At 42.1% G+C, this 27,396-nt stretch overlaps 1 protein-coding gene across 1 annotated transcript in view; it reads right to left on the reverse strand.

Annotated features, from left to right (window-relative positions):
- The window catches only part of VWA8 (von Willebrand factor A domain containing 8), a 405,888-nt gene that overhangs the window by 288,300 nt on the left and 90,192 nt on the right, over window positions 1-27,396 (reverse strand). Inside the window, exons 10-12 of the mRNA XM_075563021.1 lie at window positions 22,206-22,337; window positions 17,889-18,023; window positions 17,731-17,808 (exon numbers count right to left, since the gene is read on the reverse strand). Coding sequence (XP_075419136.1) covers window positions 17,731-17,808; window positions 17,889-18,023; window positions 22,206-22,337 — 345 coding nt within the window. The remainder of the gene's footprint in view (window positions 1-17,730; window positions 17,809-17,888; window positions 18,024-22,205; window positions 22,338-27,396) is intronic.

Genomic DNA, 27,396 nt, shown 5'->3' on the forward strand with positions numbered 1-27,396 from the left:
GGAATTTGGGGGCTACACATGCAGGAGCCCTATTGTCCTGAAGAGTCCCATTCAACAGGGCTTACCAGCTCTACTCTTACTACAAATACCATAATGATGCTTACATGCTTCACCACCTTAGCCATTAGTTAATTTGAATCGTTCCTTCATTTGTTGCTGACACACCCTTCCTGGGGCATTTTTAATCAGCTCATATGCATGTGAAAGCTGGACAATGAATACGGAAGACTGCAGAAGAACGGACACATTACAATGATGGTGTTGGTGATGCATCCTGAATGTAGGGCGCCTGCCAGGACAAACATCTGTCCTGGAGGAAGCACACCTACAATGCTCCTTAGAAGCCAGATGTCAAACTTCATCTCACAGACTTTGGGCGCACTAGGATGGAGCAATCAATCCCTGGTAAAGGACATCATGCTTGGTACAACAGAGTCAGCCAAAAAAGGGAAAGGCTTTCAAGGAGACGGACTGCCACAATGGCTGCCCCAGGACTGGAGCAGAACCACTGTGAGGATGGCGCGGCCGGGGCCGGGCTGCGTTCTGTGGTCCGTGGGGTCACCATGCGTCAGAATCCACTCAACAGCACCTAACAACGGCGGCGTACAGTGGCCCAGCTTGGAGCTGGAAACAGGTGAGGTCCAATTGAGCTCTGGAGCCTTTTGTTTGAGGTCCACTAAAAGGAGATGAGGAACATGACTGTGGAACAAAATGTTGCAACAGCGAAGCAGCTGCAGTTCCTGTTGCTCTCAGGTATCCCAGGTCCATTCCATCTCCTAGTGCCCAGGAGTCACTGAGAAGAGGCGCCCCTTTGTAGGAAGAACTCTTTCTCCAGCAGAGTCCATGGGTGGGTTTGAGACGCTAACCTCTTAGTTAACAGCTGAACACATAACTGTGGTCCACCAGTAAGGCTCTTTCTGGAGTCCAATGGATGTTTTGTTTTATTCTCTCTCTCAATTTCAACAGAGACAATCCCTCATTCTCATCCTAATACATTCTGAGTCACCCTTCAGTACACAATTAAGAAGCATGATTTCCTCTGGCCATGGTTCCCAATTACATGTATATCTTGCTGCTTGCTCCACCGCTTTTCCCAATCAAGACAGTAAGCATTTACTACCACAGATGAAAAGCGAGACAATCGCACATCGGACCCTTTGAAACCTAGTAATTGGAGTAAAACTACCATAGTCATTAAAGTGAAACTAAATGAAAACAAGCCTTCACAGGTCGACAGAGCTCAGTGCTGGGAACGCCAGCCCCGTAATCTGCAAAAAACCAGCAACAGTCTTCAGACGCTTACCAAATAGCAAGCACTTGGCATTTCTTAGAAAATAATTTCTTCACCTCATCCCTCTCCTATCCTCACGCTTAAAAAGTACCAGTCTTCATTTCTGATGTATATCCCCAATAAAAACCTTCTTGAAAGGAAAAAACCCTGGGCTTCACTAGAGAGCAACGCTGGTTTACATGGGAGATAGTTTGCTTCCACAGGTCTCTGCAGTGGCGTGTGTGTGTTTCCACTAGGGGAAGCATCTAGGACACTGCCAGAGCACTGGAGGTCCGTGGACCTGAACTTAATCAAATCTAACGACGGGGGCCTTTCCAGCCGCGTCATATGCCTCGTCATGGGTATGAAGCCATTTCAAGCACCAGGTTACTCTTTAAAATGCAGTAACTTCACAGCATTTGCACGTTTCGGGTCACAGACTTAGTTCTTAGTGCCATGAAAACATCGTTTAATATCTTTATTTTAATATGCATCGTACCTTCATATTATTATGATATCGATCCTTTATTTACTCTTCCCATACACACCCCGTATGTAGCGGATAAAGAGGTAAAGTATATACCGGTTTTTAAGCATGTACAATTGGGAAAGTACACGTGTATGCGATATATGTATGTATGCTTGTATGTGGATATATGTGTGTATCTTCCATACGGGCATTTCAAGAGCACAGGGGTAAGACTGATTAACGTCCCCATGTTTGCATATATTTCCCCTTTCCCTGAAACCTCTGGCCTTCAGAGGATAAAGATAGCAGCAATGACATCATAGACTCTAAACCATTTCCTCTTTCTGCACTTCCTACAAACCTTAAAATAACAGCGCATGAAACCCAAGTCCTTGACGATTACTGTTGCTTTCACTCAGATCCTGAAAAAGCTCTCTCGTAAGATTGTGTTATTTGGAAATTTTGCTCTTTAGATTTGCAATGGAGAAACTCTACTGAAAATTAAGAAGCCCTGTTAACATGAGAAAAACTCCAAGTGCATGAAATCTGTAAGCAAATATAGATTTGAAACGTAAAACAATTATATGCCATAAATGGCCCGAGGACCTTCTAATGGGATCAGTTCCATTTTTTGAGATTCCCTGAGACACTCTGAGAGATAATTCACTATTTCAATAAAATAACCCCATAAAGTAGATGTGTGCATGGTGTCAGAAAACCTTAGCATTGCAACTGTTTTCAAAGTACAGCACCACTCAGAAGAGACAGAACACATTAATTTTTCAGTGTGTAAAGAAATTTGAGCTACCTCTCTTAAAATATGAATCTGGAGAAGAAAATAAGACTTCGAATGTGAATATAATATTTCTGGCAAAGAAGGAAAATGGTCACAACCAAAGCAAGATGTCAAAGTATCCGCGGTGTTGTCTAAACAAGACAAAGCCACACACATTTGCACTGCACATTCAAACCCAGAAGAGCTGTCTTGAAAAGAAAGTATGCTTATCCTATATTGAATTAAAACAAGTACATAAAGAAAATTAAGCAAGGGAAAGGGAAACCAAAATCGGGTAAAGGCAGTACACAAAAGGCCTCTCATTCTGTATACACAAGAGGACTTCAAACAGTTTGTGGAAAACTCCATTTTCTTTTCATTCCGTGTTTCCACACTTTTTGAAGTCCGCTCCTATTGCAAAGCTGGTTGGAAATCCTTCCTCGGCCTCCCTCGAGTTCTTCTCTTAAACCTGCTGCGCCCGTAATGAAAGCTCGCCGTATAGCGACAGTGCTGGCTCGTGATTTTGAATCCTGCATCCTTCTGTTCGCCGGGATCACTGGGCTCTGTGCCAAGATGATCCACGCTAGTTAACAGAGATCTATCTTATCCTGTGACCACACAGCACAATGCTTCTGGTTGAAGCTGACTAACTAGAAGACAAATCCACCATATCGTTTACAACTAACTTTACCAGCTGATCCGATTAAAAGGATATCTTACCGAAGTTGAAAAATTAAATATGCCAGTGTCTGTACAAATAATGTACTAGATGCCTTTAACGTACACTCTCGGTCAAACTCCTTTTGCTACATCTTTCTATACCACAGAGACCAGAAAATTAGAGAATCCTTTCTTTATTGCCTGCGCAGCTAGAGTCGTGTGGATGCGCCAGGTTCTACAGACCATTCTCCTCCGTGTGAGCCGGGGCCACGAAGGGAGTAAGAAGCGTGAGGGCAGCATGGTGAGACACTGCCCTCCTAGGGCAGCGGTGGCGGGAGTTCTACTGTGGAGTTAGCTGTCCCCTTTTCTATCGTGCCTGACTGGGGAGAGTTTCAGCTCCATTCCTTGGCTCTCCCAGAAATTCTAGAAATTACTCAACACTCTTTAATAACTCCCTCTCAGTTGTAGGTAAGCAGAACGAACTTTCGTCCTTAACAAAAATCGTCACGTAAGGAGGGCAATGTTAGAGAAGTCAGTCGCCATATTAAAGTCTATGAGGGAACTATCCACAGAGCATTAAAGATATAGAAAAGGCTAAGAAAGTAGAAGCATCGTGATGCTACAGGTTAAACCCCAACAGTACAAACATCGGGATCACGTTCTACACGAATGGTGCTACAAAGCTTTGCATCACTGCGGATGCAATGCCACCGCCCTAAACTTGACTGTAGTCAATAGAGTGAAAATTCAGGACTCTAGCCCGGAGCTCACTTCTTCTACCTCCATGCCCAGGCTAGTCCCCGGTGGCAGGAGTTTAACTCTGTGAGCATCTTTCCCCGTTCTCTTCTTGTTGGCTCTCTCCATCTCGCTGGTTCTGCCAAGTGGCTTTCCTTTCCATCCGCTTCCAATTCCCTGTGTCTATTAGGCACTCAGTTGGCAAATGAGCAATAAAATGCTATGCTTTCCGAAAGTGGTTTGGGTCCCGAGTTATCAATTGTTTTGCAATCAGAAGAAGAGAAAAACAAAGCGCTTCTTATAGCGATGAGATAGAGTACTTAAAAAAATAAACGCTTTAAAAGGCAAACTGCTGACAAAGCTGAGAAATACACATTTAGGTTTTTATTCTTCCCAAGAGTAAGATATGTACACAAAATACACAATATTTATAAAAAAATTAATGTCAAAATCAAGTCCAAGTAACATCCTCCATCCTTTTCCTTTCTACCATCTCCCCCACAGAACGGATCCTTACAAGCAAATACAGCAGCATCACTGACAGCATCTCCTCACTCTTGTTGATCTTCAGTGTTTGGAAAATCCTGAGCACTTTTTACCCTGGTGGTCCTACCAGGGATCCCGGGAATTACTGTCCAGCACTTTGAAAACAAAGCACTAAGGACCAGGCGTGCCCTCCCGACATACCTGCTCTTCACTGCACAGGGCCCTGGAGCTGGGAGCAGCTCCACAGGGAAGCCCCGCGTCCTGATGTGGTAGGATTCTCGAATCTCTTTACTTTTGTCTTCTTCCTTGGACCAGATGATCCGGACTGTGCTGTTTATGTCTATGTACAGACCCAAAGGCCTCCTTGTGAGATTTTAGCGCTCTGAGAAACCTTGGGATAGCTAACTTGGTTGAGATCATAGAAAAGATGTTGCCCAACACTAAAAAGTACTATATGTCAGTTAAACAAAAAGTCCAGCTACATACCTGAAAAGTTATCAAGTACATTAAGTATTTGAAGATAAAATAGGTTACCTTTCCCTCTGTGGAAACATTTAAAAGCAAATGCAAAACCTTTTCGGTTGCCTTTTAAGTGGCAAGTAAACGCGTCGAAGGGCCCTTGCTTCCAAGTAAACCCTTAGCACGTGCTGCACGGCTAACCAGCTTCGTTCCCAAAGCCCAGCCATCAAGTGCAACTCCTGCTAGCCCCCGGGGAGGGCTTCTGGTCCCATGAATGTTTATAGGAACAGACAGCCTCCTCTTTCTCCCAGGGAGTGACTTGTGGGTTTGAAGGGACAGCCCTCAGGAGAGAGCACACTTTGTATTTTTAGAACATGCAAGTTTAAAAGATGATAGCGTCAAGTCAGCAAATGCTCTGCCCTTTTGGAGACCAGCGTCTCTGCTGTCTTAACCAATTAATTCCCCCAAGTAATTCTAGTTGTGAGCTTAAAATACAAGATTACCAGAGCCAGCCTTTGAGCTCGACTTTTGAAATTATCGACATGAAGGCTGAAGCTATGTTTTACCAAATCATTTAAATATTAAACGCATGCTAGTTGAGATGGGCCTCATTAGATGAAAAACACCATGGGTTTTTATTTGTGTTGAAATTCTATTCTGCAGTACACTATTGAGAGTTTGTTTGGGTTTTTAAGCTAGCAAGTATATAAACAGACCCATACTGAAAAGCAAAGTGCGGGTGTGATAACAACACTCATGTTCTAAAGCAAATCAAGCGAATGTGAAGGAAAGCAAATGAAATACAGACGATCTTACTTGTACCAGGTCTCTCTTAGCCCCAAATCAAAATCAAACTCACTGGCATCCTGATGAATCTAACCCACGGCCCCCATGGAACAGGACAGAGCGGTGGGTATCAGAGATTACAACTCTTTATGAGAGTACAAAGTCTCCTCTCTCTCCAGCTGAGTTGCCCTGAATCGTCAATGAGTCTCCCTGTCTGCTGATAACTGATTTTCAAGATGCAGGTGTTGGACAAGGCCTCAAGGAGGAAAGGTTTGACAAGGAACAAACGAGGACCTGCCACACAAGCTTTGGTGAATCTGAGGCATAAATCCAGATCGCTTATCTCCCTCTCATAGTCATCGCTTAACTGTCCCGTTTTAGAATAATTGGGGTAAAACTTTTAGTAAGTACTTTAAAATGACTGAGCACCTCGACAGTTTCAAAGGGAATAATTGAACAATGAAAAAATGCACAATGTTTACAAAGAAACTTTTCAATTGAATAATCGAGTCCAAGTTATATCCGCCATTATTTTCCTTTCTACCGTATTCATGACAAGAATGGATCCTCACAAGCATACCCAGCACCTCCACTGAATGCATTCTCTTAGTGATCTTCAATGTTTGGGAACTCCTGAGTACTCTAAAAAAATCATTTTGTTGGGGGCTATTTTCCCCAACATCATATATAAACATATTTACATATGTACATGCCTGTATTAGACCTCTATAAATGCTCTTTGCTTCCTAGTTCTTTCCTTTACTTTCCTCGTGTCCTACTATCATGGTCAGCCTTCATTTCGGTTTCAGTAATTCCTCTCGATGACATTGCCCTTGATCAAGCCCAGCAGGCCTCTCACACCCTCCTCACCACTGATTTTGGATCACGTGTTCCCTTGTCCTTGTGTTGTTTAACACCACTTCCTTCCCCACCTCCCCCTCTCACATGGTCCCCCTGGAACCATGGGTCCCATTGTTTTTTTCCTCCAGATTGTCTATCCCACCCATCTTATCTAGATAGACCTGCAGAGATAATAATATGCACAATAAATACAGACCAAACAATGCAACAAAAGCATACAAAACATCAAGAACAACATTAAGTAAAGTCTGTAAATAGTTCAAGGTTTGGTGACCTTTAATATTTTCCCGTTGAATCTAATGGGGTACCATGCCCTGGCCCCCAAGTCTATTTCTGGTATTCCCGGGGGACTTTGTTGCTCTGTTCCCTTTGCTGTTCTGTTGTACACCCTTAAAGTGTTTTGTCTCAGTGTGGTGGGGTCAGATCGGGTGCAACATTGGGTGTGTCTCTAATGTCCCCAGTAGCGCTATGGGTCAGTGAAGGATGTCCTGTCTCATAGTGGGGCTGGTTCTATGGTTCTTCCTGTGCTTTGGCTCGTCTGAGTGGGGATATTGTCCTCGGGGCTTGGTGGGCCAGGATGTGCTCCACTCTCTCTTCCTCCCCCTTCATTTGCTCCTGTGTGCTGTGATCAGACATGTCCCTCTCCCTAAGTTGTAGCTTCAGTGCTGTCCTCTGAAGTGAATTCTTCTGCAGGGAGGGGAGGCTGTCCACATAGTTGGGATTGGGGCTGGCCCCTCCTTTTTAACCATAACCATTGAACCATTTTTCTGTAACCATAAGAAATAAATACAAAAACTACACTTCCAGATACAAAATGAATCTGCCTCACAATAGGGTTTCTTGAGCTTCTATGTAAGAACGTCTCAGTTCCCGGAAATCCTTGCCAAATCCAACTTTAATATTTCTAATGTTTTTATAAGGATCTGGTGATCTCCTCCTAAAGAGTGGCCGGTGACAATATAACAGAGAGCAATGGAACACTATCAGACGTCATGCTGGAAGGTGAGCCCCGTCAGGCGGGAAGAAACTCAAACGATGACAGGAGACGGGCTGCCTCCTTGTGCTAGAGTCCGTTTAATGACATGGATGCAGGGACACTTTGGGACCTTTTGTTTGCTGGTTTCAAGCAAGACATCACAGATACAGTCCGTGGTGTGATGCTGCAGTCTCCTCGTTGGTGTGCCTTCTACGTAGAAACGTCTCTCTCTTTTTTTTTTTTTTTGAAACTTCTCTTTTGTCCCGAGTACATTGGCTGCAATGCTCCAGAATGAAAGGGTTGCTTGTCACATGACAGGCACAGAAAACAAATTCTTCCCCTGAGCCTTCAAAATACACCTATTATTGACCTTCTCTTTGGACCACTGACTTACAAAATTGTAAGTTTTTTTTTTTGCATTGTCTTAAGCCATTAAATTTGGAGTGATTTTTTTATAGCACCAATAGAAAACCAACACTGGCCATATGTGAACAAGTTGACATTTGGGGCTGGACAATTCTTCCTTAGTTAGGCTTCTGTGGGAATTAGAAGCACCACATGGCCTCCAGCAGTTAGGCACAAGTAGCATCTCCTCCCTCCAGGTTATGTAAACAAGGAACTCTCCAGACATTGCCAAGTATTTCCTGGGGCACAAACGCCCCCCGGTGAGAATCACTACCTCAGTCCTATGGCTGTTCGTACCGGATGGGGAATGCTCGCTGCATTTCCAATAAGATCAGTAACAACCCAAGGATGCCCATTACGGACACACTATTTAAAACTGCACTTCAAGTACTACCAATACACCTAGGCAAAATAAGTCACAAATAGACACTTGAGAGAAAAACGAAAACTATTCCTATTTGCATATGAAACTCTAGAGAAATTTTTTTACAGCCAGCATCAACAATAAAACAAACTCAAACAATGTTGGAATCCAGTATCTAATTACAAAATTAACACACAGAAATCAGCAGTCTTCTTTTTCACAATGCTCAGCTAGAAGTTCTAACAGAGAAAAGAGCACTTATACAAAGAAGATGAAATACTTGGAAACAAAGTTGACAAGAAATGTGAGCGTAGGATAGAACGTTTGGAACTCTTGAATAACATAAAAGCGTACTTGAACAAATGCAGACAACTCTTGTTGTGGAAAAAAATTATCAAGCATTATAAAAATATGAAGTCTTCCTAAGTTCATTTTTAAAATTTAGCACCACCCCAAGAGAATATCAATAGATTTTTTTTAATGAAGTCAAACAAATTGATACTGAGAAGAAGCGGGTGGGTGGGAGGATGTGAAAAAAAATTGATACTAAAAAGCATATGAAAAAATAAACATGCAAAAATAGCCAGAAAAACATCTTAGGGAGTGACTAGTCCTACCAGATGTATAAACATACAATAACGCCTATATAGTTCAAAAAGTATTACAGTGAGACATGAATATACAAGATAATCAGTGGGATTAAAAAAAGTTAAAGCCAAGTCTCTATGCAAGGTAGATATTTATCTGACACAGGTGCCACCTCAAGTAACTTGGAGAAAGATTACTTTAAAACAAATAATGTTGGGTTAGATGAACCACTCGTCAAACGATTAAGTTAGATCCATATCTTACAGCACACACAAGAATTCACTGTAACGGCCTCAAAGTTCAACATTTTACCAAGTGATACTATATGAATACTAAGGAAGCCTAGGGGAACCCCTCAAGAGACTTGTAGTTGTTGTTGTTAGTACCATCGAGTCAGTTCTGACCCTCAGCGACCCTGTGCACAACAGAACAAAACACTGCGCGGTCCTGCACGGGCCCCACAACTGCCCCTGGGGCTGAGCCCTCGGGTGCAGACACTGTGTCGGTCCATCTCGTTGAGGGCCTTCCTCTTTTTGTTGCCCCTCTACTTTACCAAACGTGATGTCCTTCTCTAGACTGGCCTCTCCTGATGAAATGCTTATAGTATGTAAGACAAACAGGTCTTGCCATCCTTGCCCCTAAGGAGCACTCTGGAGACTTACTTCTTCCATGAGAGATCAGTTTGTCCTCTTAGCAGTCCATGGTACGTACTTTCAATGTTCTTCTCCAGCAACACAAATTGAATGTATCCATTCTTCTGCTATCTCCCTTATTCCATATCCAACGTTCACAGGCATATGACGCAAGGGAGAAATCCAAGGCTTGGGTCAGGTGCACCCCGGTCCTCAAAGAAACATGCTCACTCTTCAGTACTCTAAAGAGGTTTCAGGTAGAAGATTTACCTGATGCAAGACATCTTTTGATCTCTTGACTGCTGTTCCCGTGAGCACTGACTGTGGATCCAAGTGGGACCAAGTCCTGACAACTTCAACCTTTTCCCTGTGCGCTGCGATGCTGGTCACTGTGTCGCTGGTAGTTCACAGCCGCAGGTTCATCAAGCAGAGGTTTCGGCAGAGCTTCCAGGTGGAGCACTGACAACAAGGAAGGACTTGGCTCCCGCTATGGGGGCAGAAGCCACTAAGACCTTATGCATCCATTGTGTGGAAGCCTGGCGAGTAGGAATGCAAAATTGCAGACTCCTCACAAAGGAAGCTTCAGCAATATCTAGCACAGCTATGTGTACGTTTACATGTTGGCACGGCTATTCTACTCCTAAGAATTTGTTCTGGAACTACACCTCTGATAATCTGAAAATACATTATACAAACAAGGTGGTTCATTGCAAAACACCGGAAATAATCCCATTGTCCACAAAAAATAGATTAGGTGAATATATCCTGGTCCAGTCATACAATGCAAGATGACAAAATAATAATTTATAAATTATCAAGTGTTCATGAGGGAGGAGGAGAGGGGAGGGAGGTAGAAAATGAGGAGCTGATATCAGGGGCTCATGTGGAAAGAAAATGTTTTGAGAATGATGATGACAACAAATGTGCTTGACACAATGAGTAGATGTATGGATTGTGATAAGAATTGTATGAGCAGACGTTGGACAGGGAAAGATATGACAAAATAATAATTTATAAATTATCAAGGGTTCATGAGGGAAGGGAGTATGGGGAGGGAGGGGAAAATGAGGACCTGATGCCAGGGGCTTAGGGGGAGAGCAAATGTTTTGAGAATGATGAGGGCAATGAATGTACAAATGTGCTTTACACAATTGATGTATGAATGGATTGTGATAAGAGTTGTATGAGCCCCTAATAAAACGATTACCAAAAAAAGAGAATTGTAAGAACCCCCCAAAATGATTAAAAAATAAAAACAGATTGAGGAAGAAATCAATGAATTCATCAAAGTGATTTCCAGGAAATCGCTAAGTGGAAAGTAAAGGGCACACACACACACACACACACACACACACACGGTATGTTTCTTTTTATTTAAGGAAATAAGAATGTATATACGGGTCTGCATATTTTCCCCAAATGCAACATTGGATAAACAGCCAAGAACTAATGAGGACGTGTGTGACAGTGCAGAGAAGGGTGTAGGAGGAGCAAGACGGGTGAGTCTGTCTATCCCCTCTTCTATAACTTTGACTTCTCCATGTCAATGTTTTAGAAACACAAAAGGAAAACTAATAAAGAGGAGAGAGACAAACTATGAATGCCATCAACTCCAAGAAATACTTTTTGCATTTTATTATTTATGAAATTAAGAGTACGTGTTCAAAAGACCGAATCTCACAACTACTGCCAGCCTGCCGGTTTCCGATGCCCACACCTGCTTGTGAAGCTCGCTTGTGTGCGTGTGTATGTGTGTACGTGTGTGTGTGTGTGTGTGTGATAAAGGGATGATTATGAGCCATTCATGTTTTAGTCAACAAATTACGGGCTATTTGGGGAAAGAATGTGAGTCCTATCTCTTGCTCCAAAGCATTCTGTCAACAACTTCTGCTAACATCAAATCAGTTACCAGTGTTGAACCAGCCGCACTGACTGCCAGCCGCGAGGAACAAAAGCCTGACACGATCAGAGAACGCAGCATTCGTGACACAGCACGCAGCCCACACAGACAGCACGGAAACACCGTGACTGCGCGCTACCAACGAGTCCAATTCTGACTAAGAAGTTTCACCGAGACTTTATTTATTACATTCATTTTTTCCCTTTTACTGCAGCTACGAGAGATAAAATCTAAATTAAATCTATTAAAAGTTCTTTCAATGAGGATAAAAATTCTGCGTGATAACATCATACAATAAAATTTAATTGGAACAATTTTTGTTTCTTAGTGGGACAAAAAATAGTGGTGTGTCTTACCATCAATAAGAAACCCAGTGGTGTCGTGGTTGCACATGGGGCTGCTAACTGCAAGGACAGCAGTTCGAAACCACCGGCGGGGCAGCTGTCTACTCCCCTAAAGAGTTACACTGTGGGACGTCACAGTGGCAGTCACCCAGGCCGATTGGGTTGCTCTCAACTGGCATTGACTCAATCGCAGTGCATTTGGTTTGGTTTGGTCTTATAACCAAAGGTATCATGGAGCCAATGAAATACGGTAATCAAGATAAATCATTAAATGACTGACCTTCCTTTTGAAGCTGGAAGATACTGATAACAATATTTAGGACATTCTTACATCAAATAATGTACATGGGCTATGTTAAGAAATATGAAAGCAGAAGACCTTAAACTGATTCTCTAAGTAACGTTTCTCCATTGCATATAAAATGGTTTTTAAAAATAAATGCAGAAGTGTTATAAAGTGCATAATGACCACAATTACACTGATGACAACAATTAGTCGGTATAAAGTGGAATAACACGTTTCCAATAACACTGACCTTTCACAGAATCACTCACACACTAGTGCTTTCAATACAACACACTTAGCAGGTAACTTAGTGGAGTGAATTTGTGGCTTTATTCTCTAATTTGTTACATTCTCTAGTTGGTTAACTGACACCTGCTCCTTGAAATCACTATTCCATACTAGGCAAAATATTTACACTTTACTCTTAGGAGTAATACCATCACACACTACTATTTGATTTGCTTATTAAAGTACACCAAAGAAAATTACAAATAGTTATGGATCCTCTTACAGCATTGTTAGGGAAGAAATTTACAATCGGATATAATGAAAATGTCCCTTCAAGGAGACATCGGACAGTGTAAGACATGAAAAAAGTAATAATTTATAAATTATCACAGGTTCAGGAGGGAGAGATGGTGGGGGGAAGAGGGGAAAATATAAGGAGCTGATACCAAGGGCTCAAGCAGAAAGCAAGTGTTTTGAGGATGATGATGGCAACAAATGTACAGATGTGCTTGACACAATGGATGGGTGGATGGATTGTGGTAAGAGTTGTATGAGCCCCCAATAAAATGATTTTTTTAAAAAAGAAAAAGAAAATGATGACGGTACCATATGTACAAATGTACTTGACACAATGGATGAATTTATGGATTGCGATAAGAGATGTAAGAGCCTCCAATAAAAGTCTTTAATAAAAAAGCACTACAACTAAAAAAAAGTAAATGCACAGAAAATAATGATGGCAACTTATTACAAATAATATGCTTGATACAATTGATGTATGGAATGTTATAAGAGCTATAAAATCCCCCGGTAAAATGATTAAAAAAAAGAAAATGCTCCTTCAAGTTAGAAGGAAATTTTTATTGTGCCAGCTGGATAGGCATTAAATTATAAACAGTGATGGACTGGAGTAAATGTAAATATATACTGGATCAAAGGAGGCAGAAGACAAAGCAACGGAAGGTGACAAGAGACCAAACCCGGTGGTAGGCCTGAGTCTTGAAAAAGATCACTCACGTCAGCCACTCTCCAGTCTGATGTGAAAGCACATTTTCTAATAAAGGAAACTTGAAAGCGTTGAAGTAACTTCTGCACAGTGGCCTCGGGCTACTAAAGTAGACACTTAATACACAGCAGCCTGTAATGTCACTGTGCAGGGGTTTCCAGGTCCGAGTTCGGAGTGCAGGCTCATGAGGAAGCCTTTCTCTCTGTCTGCGTCTCTGCTCCTTTGCTCCTCGGCTTGTTTTCGGTGCCGTGGAGACATCCGTGTGGTTTGGCATTAACCTTCCCCTACTTCCCTTCTCTGTTTAGTTCATGAATGTCATCTCCTTTCTATGTCAACAGCGATGGACTCACCTACGTCCTGGCTCCACTGACAACGAGGAATGCCCATTCCCAAGCAAGATTTTAACGACGGGCATATTGTTAGAACTTGCCACACCTGTTTTGAGGGTGGCATAATTCAGTGCATAACAGATCATCACTGGAAGTTTGTCTATGTGAGAAAAGGAAACAGAGACGGAACTGACAGCTATCGGGGCAGCATGTGAGTAAAAAGTATGAAAACAGATGAGATAACAGAAAGCCAGTCTTCAAGGGTACATAAAAAGGCCTTAATTTAGCACAGAAATGTTGGCATTTTCAGAAGAAAAAAAATGCAAAGTTAAGACAAAGACAAGAACATGAACCCATAACACAGAGCAATGAAAACAAAGTAGAGAGTAAAAGGAGGGGGGACTGTTTCACTGTGTTTGAATAACAGAATATTCCATGAGCGGCTGCCTAGCTGAAGGCAGAGAGGGACGGAGAGAAGGCCTGGGTGTGAGTTCTGACACAGGAACAAAGGTAAGGCGTCAGAGAGGAAGCCAAGGTGAGTCCATGTGTTTACACAGTGTGTAATGTGTTTACACAGTGATTCATCAAAAAGCAAACCTCATAAAAGTTACTTGATTTTAAATTTCTGATTGGAGTCTACTTGGATTTTGATCCAACTGGTTCTCAGAAAGAAGAAAGATAACGCAGATCTGGTGTTGTTTATGATACTGTAGAAAGAAAGCTGGAAACATGCCCTTATCTGGTAGTGAAAGAAAGAATAACTTGTATTTCTCCAACGCTACAAAAGCACTGGCTTCAACACTAAAAAAAGAAATAACTAGTTAAAAGAATCTGACCTGACACTTCAGCCAAATAATTTCAGATTTTTAGACTCTATTATAAAACTTGTTTTACATACTGCCACAGTGTTGAGTTAAGGCTCTGGCTTTGTTTTGTTTTCATATGAAATCCAGTTCTAAAAATAGAGGAGTCTAAAAATAAGTCCCAAACCACAGATTAAGTGTAGCCTTATACATGTACAAATAATAGGAAAGTTTCCATATCTTCTAGGAAAACAGATGGTCGGTCGCTTGCTCCTCTTGAATTTTCTAGGCTGGGTCAACCTCTGAAATTTTCTCATTAATGGGGGCTCTTATCATTAGTATTAGGTGTCTGTCTTGGCGATGAAAGCGCTTAAAGGTTGGTGGTTCCAGCCACACCATGGGAGAAAGATGTAGCAGTCTGCTTCTTGAAGCCTGACAGACAGACAGCCTTGGAAAATCCAGGGGCCATCTACTGTGTCCTGCATGATCGCTGTGAGTCAGAACGGACTTAGCAGCAATGTGGGTCCCTCAGGGCCGAGGAATCAATTCTGACTCGGAGCGACCCAAAGGACAGAGTCGAGCCGCCCCTGTGGGGTTCCGAGGCGGCAAGTTTTATGGGAGCAGCACAGTCTCCGCTTTTCCGAGGAGCCGCACACAGGGAGTTTCAAGCTTCTGCAAGGAGAGTAGGCGTACTGTGATGAAGCCACCCTCATAATTTCATTCTATTGAACTGGTTCCTCTAGCCCAGGGAGATCAACAAAAACTCAAACTGGTTGCCTTCACGTCAATTGTGCTGCCTAGCGCGGCTCTAGGACAGGACGCAGTGGCGCTGCCCCTGTAGGTTTCCAAGGTGGTCAGTCTTTCGGGAAATGTAGATTTTTCATTTAGCAGCCCACGTTGAAACCAGGGCGCTCAGGGAGAACGGCAGACTTAACTAAGGAATAGAGAGGGTTGAGCAAAACAGTTTAACACGGGACCTCAGGCACATCACTTCCATTACGACAGCCACATAATGGACACTTTGCCAACTTTTTAAGTGTCAATAGAGTGTCTAGTAGGTGCTTTTATCTGATGCAAGAATGAAGTCAAATGAAGAACAAAACAAACTCATCTAAAAACCTTACCACCGTCATGTTTCTTCTATTTCTTAGTGAAGTCTGTACTTTCCCAAACCTCTTTTGTCCTAGAGATGTCTCTAAAGAGTAATGATCATGAAATTGGGACAGAAAAAATGACTCACCAATATATTGTCTACAGGAGACACACCTCAGACACAAAGATACAAATAAGCTCAAATATTAAAAGATAGAAAAAATATATCTTGCAAACATAAGGAGTACGGGTCGTGCTACTAATCTCAGGTAAAACGCTATAAAGTAAAATCTACCACAAAAGATAAAGAAGGGGTTTTATATAATGATGAAAAACATATCATTGTGATAAATATCTACACACTAATAAAAATATGTAACAAACTCTAACAGCATCGAAAAGACCATCCTCTGAAAGGGCCATACTTTATATCACAAACTGACATCAATACATTCAGAAACATCTCCTCTGACTATAATGCTATAAAATCAGAAATCAAGAAGACAGGTAGAGGAAGAACAAAAATCTAATGCATGGAAACTGAATAACACCTACTTAAAAACCAATGGCTCACAGAAGAAATCAAATGTGAAATGTAAAAAATGAAAATGCAACATGGCAAAATCTTTGGGAGATCGCAAGAGCATTAAGAGGAAGAAGACAAGAATAAGAACAAGGAGTCCAAAATCAATAATTCAATTCAATAACTCAAATATAAGAGTAAAGCTGCCAGAAGAGAGTATTAAAGATGAGAGCAGAAATAAGAAACAGGAAAACAGTCAAAAGAATCAAGAAGATGAAAAGTTGGTTTTTAAGAGTATACACAAAACAGACAAACCACAGCCAAACACTGTATCTTTTGATAGCCGGGCACCATCAGCTTAGAACCAATTTATTAAAACACCTAAAAGATATTTTCCGTGTGTTCTCAGACTTTCCTATGTAGAAATTTACTTTCCAGCTATCATTACTAATTGAAATTTCTTCTCTCGAATTCATGTGCTTTGTGATTATATAAAGTTGGATCACATGCTTCTTCTGAGATTCTTATCTCCTTTGGATCTTAGAATACTTTTCAGTAAGTACTTCAACTTTTTAAAAACCTTCCATAGTTTAATTAACTCTTCTACGAAGTCATCGATTCTGCTTCCCCAAACCCTCTTCTATGCAATTCAAAATCCTAACTGGTACTTTGGCATTCTGAAAGAATTAAATTACCAGGTGAAAGAAAAAATCATCAGAGACTCTTCAATAGAAGACCCTTTGCAATGGAAGTTGCCGGCTGATGTGATTGCAAGTGCTTCTAAACTGGCCAGTTGAGCGAATGGGCACAAGGAACCTTGAAGCAGTACAAGTGGAACCTTCTGCACAGAGTCCTCTGAAATACAAAGGCCTAACACAATTGTCTAAGCTCTGGACTTTGAAGGACAGGGCTGGCAAAAGAATACTGAAATCACCGTGGACTGCCAAAAGATCCAACAAACGTGTCTTGGAAGAAGTGCATTTAGAATGCTCCTTAGAGGCAAGGATGTAAGTTAGCAGGATTGCATCCACTTCCAAAATGAATCCCATTCCAAGACTAAAAGTAGACACCAGTCCAGAAGGAAGAAGGTATCATAACCAGTCAATGCGCACAAAGAAACAAAAAGTTAGCAGGACAAAGGTATCTTAAATAATTTGAAAGCACTAAATGGGCATGTTTCTACATTGTTCCAGACCAGCACAAACTTGCTTGTTACTATACTGTATAGAGCATGCATATATCCACGAATAGTCTATCCAACCTTAACTCACTGCCACGGAGTCATTCATGGCTCACAGCGACCGCTTGTGGGTTTCCAAGACTGGAATTGTTTTCAGGAGTAGAAAGCCCAGTCCTCCCCAGGAGCTGCTTCTGGTTTCAACCCTTCAACGATGTGGATCTCAGCCCACCACATAACCCCTATACCACAAGGGCTCCAGGTGGACACTTTAGCTGTAGCTAACATAAAATTGTTTACATTTCCAAATCACTCATCAGTGTTGTGTGAGTACGTGAGTGTGCGCACCAACAAGTGCACACTATGACCCTGTTCTTGAAATCCAGACACGGGGTATTGCGTGCATCAGACAGCCTTGAACGCATTCAAAGCTGCACTCTGCCCTGATGGTTGCTTCAGTGATTTGCCGGCAGCGCCACTGAGAAGTCATCACGGAACAGGAAGAAGGTCCTGAAGCTTTACTGATGGCCCGCACCTGGGTTTTACAGTGCTATGTGCTACAAACAAGCAGCATACCTGATAGAGCATGATGGGTTCGATGCTGTATCCCAGGGTATCAGCAAAGCTCTTAGCGATGACTGTTTTCCCACAACCCTACAAAGACAAGTACAGTCATTCACGGGACGTGTCAAACCACCAAAGGCCGCAAACAGACGTGATGCTGTCATTCTTACTTTTCCTCCAATTAAGCACATGTCCTTCACCATATGAGACTGCACCATTTCCGCCAGCAGTTGCTTATGGCTCAAAGTCTGTATGAAATGATCGGAGGCACAAGGTTGACTTAATGGCTTGGTCCCAGCTGGCACCTAAAATTAAGCAGAGATAACTATCATATGCATATGCATTTCTCAACCTTCTCAGAACTTAAAGCGCTCACCATGTAAAAGGCCCCGCTGGTTCCTTGCAGAATTCAAATCTGTGTGTTACTGCTATTTCAATCGAGCAGTAACTCTGCTCACTCGCACATCTGAGGCTCATTTTTTCTTCAATAAGTCATTTTATTGGGGGCTCTTACAGCTCTTATAATAATTATTAAGGGTTCATGAGGTAGGGGGGAGCGGGGAGGGAAGGGGAGGTAAAAAAGGAAAATGAGCTGATTCCAGGAACCCAAGCGGAAGACGAATTTTGAGAATGAGGAGGGCAACGAATGTATAAGGGTGCTTTACTCATTTGATGTATGTATGGATTGTGATAAGAGTTGTATGAGTCCCAATAAAATGATTTTTAAAATCCATATATCAATTGTATCAAGCATATTTGTACACATCTTACCATCATCATTTTCAAAATATTTTCTTTATGTTTGAGCTCTTGGTATCAGCTCCTCTTTTCTCCCCTCCCTCTCCATCCTTCCACCCTCATGGATCCCTAATAAATTATAATTATTGTTTTCATATCTTATGCCACCCACTGTCTCTCTTTGCCCCATTACTGGTAGTCCCCAGTGTGTGTGTATGTGTGTGTGTGTGTGTGTGTGTGAATACATTGATCATTGTAAGTCAGTTCTCCGTTTCACCCCCTTCTCCCCCCACTTTCCCCTACCTTCATGGTATTGCTACTCCCATTACTGTTCTGAAGGATTCTTTTTCCAGGATTCCGTGTGAAGAGAGCTCTTATTTGTACCAGTGTACATGCTCTGGTCTAATCGGATTTGTAAGGTAAAACTGGGGTCATGATAGTGGTGGGGGTAGCATTAAAGAACTAGAGGAATGTTGTGTGTTCCGTCGGTGCTGTGCTGTACCATGGCTGTCTTATTATTTTCTTGTGACCCTTCTATGAGGGGATGTCAAATTATCTACAGATGGGCTTTGGGTGTCCACTCCAGTCCCCATCATTTACATCAATATATTTGTTTGTTTGGGGTCTTCTGATGCCGGATACCTTATCCCATCGATACCTTATGATCAACAGGCTGATATGCTTCTTCCATGTGGGCTTTGTTGCTTCCCTGCTGGATGGCTGCTTAAAGGCTTACCTCCAAGCCTTTAATACCCCAGATGCTATATCTTTTGATAGCCAGGCGCCATCAGCTTTCTTCATCACATTTGCTTATGCACACATTTTGACTTCAGTAATTGTGTTAGGAAGGTGAGCATCACAGAATGCCAGGTTATTAGAACATGTTCTTGCTGATGCTCATTTTTAAGAATTTCTCAATCAGCCATCCCTCTAAAATTAGATCCGTATACCACCAGCTCTTTTCATAAAAATCAGGTCATGTTCATACTATTTATAACTTGGAATAAAAGCATAACCCCGGAGAAGGAAATTTTTTCCAGTTAGAAAGATAACATTTCAAGTCAGTCAACTGAGACCCTCCACTGTCACCAGTGGGCTCCTGCTTTCTAAAAGCCATGTCCACAAACTCTTTCCACTCTTATTTTGCTGCTCGTAAGCACTAGCTCCTCAAAAAATCTCTCCTCCCACCCTTCACACCCACTTCTACTTTTACTTCCCATTCCTTTGGGGGCTGTGCCAGGAAGGGATTGCCATACTATCGTAAGGACTCCGGACTTGTGCGAATCATGAGCTTGAAAGCGACAGGATCAGATCCTCGTTTCAGAAGACTACCCGGAAGGGATGGGAGGCATGAAAGGAAGGAAGCCATGACCAAAAGGATGAGAGGAATGAGGGCTTGCTCACACTCCCATCCTTTACACAGAGGGTTGTCGCTATCTGAAGTCTCCCGTCACCTCGCTTCTCTTCAGGCACTGGAAAACTCCCACTCCATTCATGAGGACTCAGCCCAAAGCCCATCCCCTCTCTGAAACTTTCTCTGACTCCCCTGATGACAGTTTCCCATCCTTCTCCATGCTCCTTAGCCCCTAATACATTGTTTCCTCACCAGTCTCCATCCTAGACAATCAGATTTAGAAGGTCATTCACCTTAAAGGAGACAGGAGTGTAAGGGACAATGATTCTGTGTAGAAAGACATCATAGCTGATGATCTTGAGTGAATCAATTAACCTCTTAAGCTTAGGTTATGTTTTTATTACTCTATGTATATATGCAAAGAGTTAATTATAGCAATTAACATATAATAACACTTAGTAAATCTTAATCCCGTCTCTTATTTGAAAATAATCATAGAGTCCAAGACATATATACACATTCACACACTCTTCTGGCACACAGTGGATATAATCAGTCAGTGTTCATTTAAATGAATGAATAAATCCAGTAACATGCATAAATATTAATACAAGGCAAAACCAAACAAAAGTCTATCATGAAAAAGGAGATCTGGAAAGTAGTAGTAATAACTATATAACATTATGAATATCTTTAATGCCGCTAAATTATAAATTCTCCAAAACCCCAAAACTCACAACCCTTGAGTAGCTCCCAACTCCTAGTGAGCCTATAGTACAGGGAAACCTGCCCCAGTGGGCTCCTGAGACTGGAGCGTGTTCCTGGGGTAGAAAGCCTTGTTCTCCAGAGGGGTGACTACTCACCCCTCTGACGGACCTTTCATAGCCGCCCAACACATATTGTTGTGACTATTTGATCACTATTAGCAACACAACAAAAATAAAAGGAAAACATCTGTTTTGTGTAGCTGAGAAAGATTTTTTTTAAAAAGATGGTTCCTTAAGAGTCAAAATATGTTTGAAAACACTGTGTCTTACCCAGGGCCCATCGTTGACATGGCTTTCGTTAACCAGCGCACAACGTATTTCCCCAGAGGGTGGCTGCTTTTTGAGGAAAGGTTTCCTGTTTCTGTCAAATTTTTCTAGCTTAATGCACACTTGACCGTGGAGATGTAAGTACAAATTGAAAGAAAAAGATGTATAGATGTGGCCCTTTAGAGCTAACGAAAACTTTTAAGATGATTGAGATGCAGTGAGTTAATTAAAATGGTCCCTCTAGCCGTGGTCCTCCATTTTGTGATGCATTGTAAACCATGCCCCTATACTTGTTATAGTCCACGTTGAGACAAGAACTGCATCCTAGTTTTACGTCGTTCCCTTACGAGACAAGCCATCAGCTATGTGTTCCATGAGGAAAAGCAGAATGCTGGGATCACCAGACCGGCCCGGGCCAGACCCGGCCCACCCATGAGGAGCACGTCCTCTACCTAACTTTTTGACGTCACAAGGCAAAAGCTACCCCTCCATCAGAGCCCTGTGTATCAGGAAGATACCATGTTTGTGACCTTCCCTTCCCAAGTGAGCATGTGCAGAAGACTAGTGCTAAGTCACCGGTGACAAACACCAATCAGATGCCAGTTGCCACACAAAAAGCCTGCTGGTCCACGACTTGTGTAGCCTTCTTGATGCGAGTCCCAGCACGCTCCTTTGCCTGGCTAAGCAAGTGAGACCATCTTTCATGTTCAGATGTTTTGTGTCTTTGTAGTTGTACTGAAGGAGCCCTACTGGTGTAGTGGTACGCCTTGAGCCGAAACTCTTGAGGTCAATAGTTCAAAACCACCAGTAACTCAAGTGAAATATGAGGCTCTCTACTCCCAGACAGAGCGATAGTTTCAGAACCTACAGGGGCAGTTCGACCCTGTGTGTTAGGGTTACCATAAGCTTGCGCTCTTGCTCTGGATCCTGCATCAGGCACGCCTCTGCCTGGCTTTTGGTTTGGGGGAAGTGAGCCAACTTTGCCTCAACTGATTCACTGGTTTCGACAGCCTTGGGAGTCAACAGTATTGATTTGGTGTACGTGAGGGAGATCTTCCAGACACAGGTATGAACGTTGAATTTGGGACTTGCCAACCTACTTAAGGATTTTGCATATTCCGTGAGACATTGAAGGGAATTTTGGCACCCCGCGACAGGAGGGAATAGTCTAAGGGGAGCAGTGGTGATGGATACCAGGGATGGCGGAACGGTATCAATTTGGGACAAGTCAAACACCTGGGGATCCCCCATCGAAGCCAGTCTTGTCTTTCAAAAGCAATTACTTTTGCAGGGATCATTTTTAAAAATGAGGTCATCAAAATCGGGCACATCGTAGGAAGTAAAAACCTGTGATACGTTACCTGAATGGTCACCTCTTTTTCTGCAATCTGGATAGTCACGGACGCCCAGGGGGCATGATTCTTAGTTATCCTCTCCACTCGTAAGACTTCTTTAGGAAGGGTAGAGTTTCTAGAATCCTGGAGTTCAAAGCGCTGTCAATTATAAGAAAATCATGTAATTTCTTGTCATTTTAATATTAATGTGTAATATTTTGAGAAAAACTATACCATATTTAGAACTGATACTCAACACATGTTGCGTAATTTAGGACCCCCTCCCTGTTTCTACTAAAACTAGACTTTTAAAATCATCTCTTAAAAATGATATGAAAATGGTCAAGACTGACTAAACAAACAGAATTGGAATCCCTAATCTGGTGAAAGTTCTCAGCCTCCATGGCTTGAGAATCAAATGTTTCTGTTTCCTTAAAAAGGATGGTGAGATTCTTAAAAATAGGATAGTAAAATAGTCTATGTCAGTTAATTTCTTGAACCAACTAAGGACCATATTTTGCCTGTAATTCCAGAAAACAGAACTTCCTGGACACCAGTCTGCAGTTTACCTGTGTAACCTGTGGTTAGCTTCACTGATTAAGCCATCCGTGTTTCACACCATTTAGCTCACATACTTCTGCAGTTCTCAGTATTTGCCAAACTGGATGTAAAAGATCAAGATCATTGATAACGTCTCAAAGTGGGCCAACTATCAATGTTCTGATACTGACGACACCCTTCACACCAGCCACTTATATCAAATAGAAATACTAATGGAATATTAATGAAATCCAGGATCCCCTCCTAATAGCACCATGTTTAATAGGAAAAGCTTAATTAATTTTTTTCATATTAAATAGGTAGAAATTATGTCCCTCCCTGTATAAAATCCACATTGTGAAATATTTTCATAATAGCAAGAGTTGAACCTCAGTGAAAGAAGAGATCCTCGTTTCTTTAATGGAAGCATAATGTCACAAAGCATTTTCTTTGGGGGGAAAGGTCTTGAACCTCAACATTCTAAAACATAACCTGGTAGAAGTCTTCACTGTGGTGCCAGAAGAACTCAAGACAAGTCCAATGTAAAAATGTCTATTTGTTTTCTAAAAAAATGTTTATTTGTCCAACCATAAGAAATAAAAAAAATTTACCCTTTATACAACTCATGCATGCAAATGCCCATACTATCACACAGTTTGTTAGTAACCACTTCCATGTGGCAACAAATAGTCATTGACCCCTTAATATCATGGTGGAGGGCAAGGCTATGCATTTTTAAGGGAAGTTCAATAAGGAGAAGTAAGTGATAACTGCAGAATGGGAGCCATTACATTCTAATGAAATAAATATATGAGCTTCAAGGTATATATATATATATATATATTTTATTCCAACATTAGTTATGTCAGTCTACTATGATATGGGATTGATGTTAGATCGCTCACTGAAATTCCAGAAATGAACCTTAATCATTTGCTATACTAGTTATGGCCTTCTAAGTAAGTAACCTAAATAATTATTAAAAATAATTCAAGCTTGACTGCACACCTCCATGATAGGATCGCTGAAGACAAATGGGTGCATAAGCAAATGTGGTGAAGAAAGCTGATGGTGCCCGGCTATCAAAAGAGATAGTGTCTGGGGTCTTAAAGGCTTGAAGGTGAACAAGCGGCCATCTAGCTCAGAAGCAAATAAGCCCACATGGAAGAAGCACACCAGCCAGTGCGATCACGAGGTGCCCAAGGGACCAGGTATAAGGCATCATGCAAAAAAAAAAAGATATAAGCGTGTGTATGTATGTGTATATATGTATATATGTATGTGTATATATGTGTATATATATCATATTAAATGAAGGGGGAAGTGCAGAGTGGAGACCCAAGGCCCAAGTGTCAACCAATGGAGATCCCCTCATAGAGGGGTTTAGGAGAGGAGATGGGTTAATTAGGGTGTGAGGTAGTATCGATGAAGAACACAGCTTTCCCCCAGATCCTGGATGCTTCCTCCCCCCAACTACCATGATCCGAATTCTACCTTGCAGGGCTGGATAGGACAGAGGCTGTACACTGGTGCATATGAGGGTTGGAGGTACAGGGAATCCAGGGTGGATGATACCTTCAGGACCAAGGGTGTGAGGGACGATGCTGGGAGAGTGGAGGGTGAGTGGGTTGGAAAGGGGGAACTGATTACAAGGATCCACATGTGACCTCTTCCTTGGGAGAGGGACAGCAGAGAAGGGGGGAAGGGAGACTCCGGATAGAGCAAGATATGACAAAATAACGATGTATAAATTACCAAGGGCATATGAGGGAGGGGGGAATGGGGAGGGAGGGGGGAAAAAAAGAGGACCTGATGCAAGGGGCTTAAGTGGAGAGCAAATGCCTTGAGAATGATTGGGGCAGGGAATGTATGGATGTGCTTTATACAATTGATGTATGTATATGTATGGATTGTGGTAAGAGTTGTATGAGTCCCTAATAAAATGTAAAAGAAGAAAAGAGAAAAAATGATTAGGGCAAAGACTGTACAGATGTGCTTTATACAATTGATGTATGTATATGTATGAACTGTGAAAAGAATTGTATGAGCCCCAATAAATTGTTAAAATAAAAAAATAATAATAATTCAAGCTAAAATATCTCAATAGAATAAAAACAGTAGGTTATAATACGCCTAGCAAAAGGACTCACGTTGTAATGTGCATTACCACTTGATGGCACAGGACATTTGTAGTTCTCCTTAGGTACTCACAGCACGCTGATGTACCACAGAACAATGATTCCCGGGGCTGCACCGCCCCCACAGGGTGGTTATGGCTGAACCTATTGTCGCAGAAACTGTGTCCATTTATCCCCTTGACAGTTTTCCTCTTTTTCTCCCGCCTTCTACCTTATTAAGCATGCGGCCCCTTTCCAGAGATGGGCCTCTCTTGATGACATAACCAAAGTACATGAGATGAAATAAGGCCAATTTTACTTCAAAGGAGTATTCTGGCTGTACTTAGAGGCAACTGAAAACAGCATGGCTCGGGTCAGGTGCCCCTTAGTCCTCAAAGTGACAGCTTTGCTCTTTTAACGCTCTAAAGAGGTTTTGTGCAGCAGATCTGTCCAGTGCAATGCGTCATTTGGACATCATAGTTTGTAAAAGAGAAGGGCAACAGGAAGAACAAGGCCGTCAAAGACTGACACCGTGGCAGCAACGATGGGCTAAAGAATGAAGTTTGGAAGTTTAGAATCTTGCTTTCATCCCAGCTCAAACACATGACAATTACTTGGCTTAATATTACAGTCAGTGTTTCTGGTCTAGCTCTAGTTCACTATCTACTGCCTCGGGTCTTAAAAGCTTGCAAGCAAACATTCGAGGTATAATAATTGGTCTCCGTTCACCTAGACAACAGAGGAAGACTAGGAAGAAGATATGGAATGCCCGACCGATTGGCATTGAGCCCAGAAGACTTGGGTGATGCCTGGGTACCCTTAATGAACCTTTTGATCAAAGATTCCATAGAAGATGCTAGAGATCAGATGGGTAAAATATAGAACAGAGTATCAAATACTCACTTAATTCTGATTTTCCAGAGCCACCATGGAGGCTGAACAAACCCCTGAAGCTACTGCCCTGAAATAATTTTTAAATCATAAACCAAAACTATTCCTTGAAATCTTCTCAAAACCAAACAATAATTTAGCTTAACTGATAAGGAATATCCACCATGAACCTTGTGCTCTTTTAAAAGCTATCTATCTGGAAGGGATCAAACTTACAACAGCAACGCCAAAGGGTAGAGCGTGAACTCCGGGGGCATAAACGGAGTTCACGTGAATGGAGGAATAACCTGGAAAACAGAGATAGAAATGGCTGTACAATTCGAAAAATGTACCAAAGTCCATGAACTATATATGGAGCAAGTGTTCAACTGCTCTTGGTTCTACTCTGTATATTCCCATCAACAATGACAAAAAAGAAGGTTTTCTTTAATTACTATGCCATTCCTTCCCCTTCTCTCTCTCCAGTCTAGCTCTCCCCTGAGCTCCTGAATTGTGCATGCAACCACCATCTCCACCCTTCTACTTCATTATCTGCAATCATCTCATACTAAACTTGTCCAAATACTGTCCTAATGCCCCCCCCTTTTACACCATATTTAACTTCATCATTTCAGCTGCTCACTCCAAACACCTTGAAATCATACTCAACTCTTCTATGAAATCTTCTACGCTCTTCTATGAAATCACACTGGACTGCACATTCAATCCTTCAGCAAACCCTACTGACTCAAGTTTTAAAATACCGCAAGTCTGATCACAGCTGGTTCAGGCCAGCTCTCAATCAGATCACTACAGCAGTCTCCTAACTGGTTTCCCTCCTTTTCCTCCACAGTCTGTTCTCCACTTAGCAAGCAGAGTGAGCCTGGTAACCATGTTCAGCCACGTAAGTCACTCCCCTTCTCAAAACCGTCGAATGACTTTCCATCTCACTGACAGCTGAGGCCTCTCAATGGCCTACAGAGCCCGGCTTCAACTGGGCTTCCCCTGTCCTTACACGTCATCTCCTACTAATCCTACCTTATTCACTTCCTTATTTTATCGAAGAGTGATTGGATAACTGTGTTACCCTTCACTAAAAATCAGGGACTTGAATCTACTTTGCCCACTGCTGTGTCTCCAGCACGGGGCTGGCCAGGTGAATGGCTGGGAGGGTGAGCGCAAGGAGAGCATTGTGTTTTTCAGAGGAATCGTTCCGAAACTCTTCACTCAACGAGATTCTCTTGGCAGCACTTGGAACTACTGCCATTCTTTCTTCTGCAAAGTCTCTTCCAACGTTCTGTTAACATTCTTTGCTGATGCTTTGCTGCTTTCCTTCCCTCTGCCTAATCGGAAGGTTCTCTCCTCGCTTGTCCACTCTTTTCAGTGTCAGTGCTTTCGAGGCTCAGGCTTCAGTTTTCCTTCTAATGGTACATGTTCCTGGGGGGGAGGGGGCTCGTTCATCCCCATGAATTCAATGAACAGCAGGCATTGATGACACCCACGCATTGGTCTTCAATCTCAAAACAGCTACAGGTGCATAATTTTCAAGTGTGCGAGGCAAAGTCACATGATATCTAAGATTCAGAAAGACCACACTAAGTCAATTTATTTAGATCCTAGCACAAATGAAATTCTCTTTCCAAGTTCTCATTTAGTGAATGATATCTCACTTTACTCCATTTTCGTGAACC

The sequence above is a fragment of the Tenrec ecaudatus genome, chromosome 11 (assembly GCF_050624435.1).
Source record: "Tenrec ecaudatus isolate mTenEca1 chromosome 11, mTenEca1.hap1, whole genome shotgun sequence".
NCBI classification, from domain to species: Eukaryota; Metazoa; Chordata; class Mammalia; order Afrosoricida; family Tenrecidae; genus Tenrec; species Tenrec ecaudatus.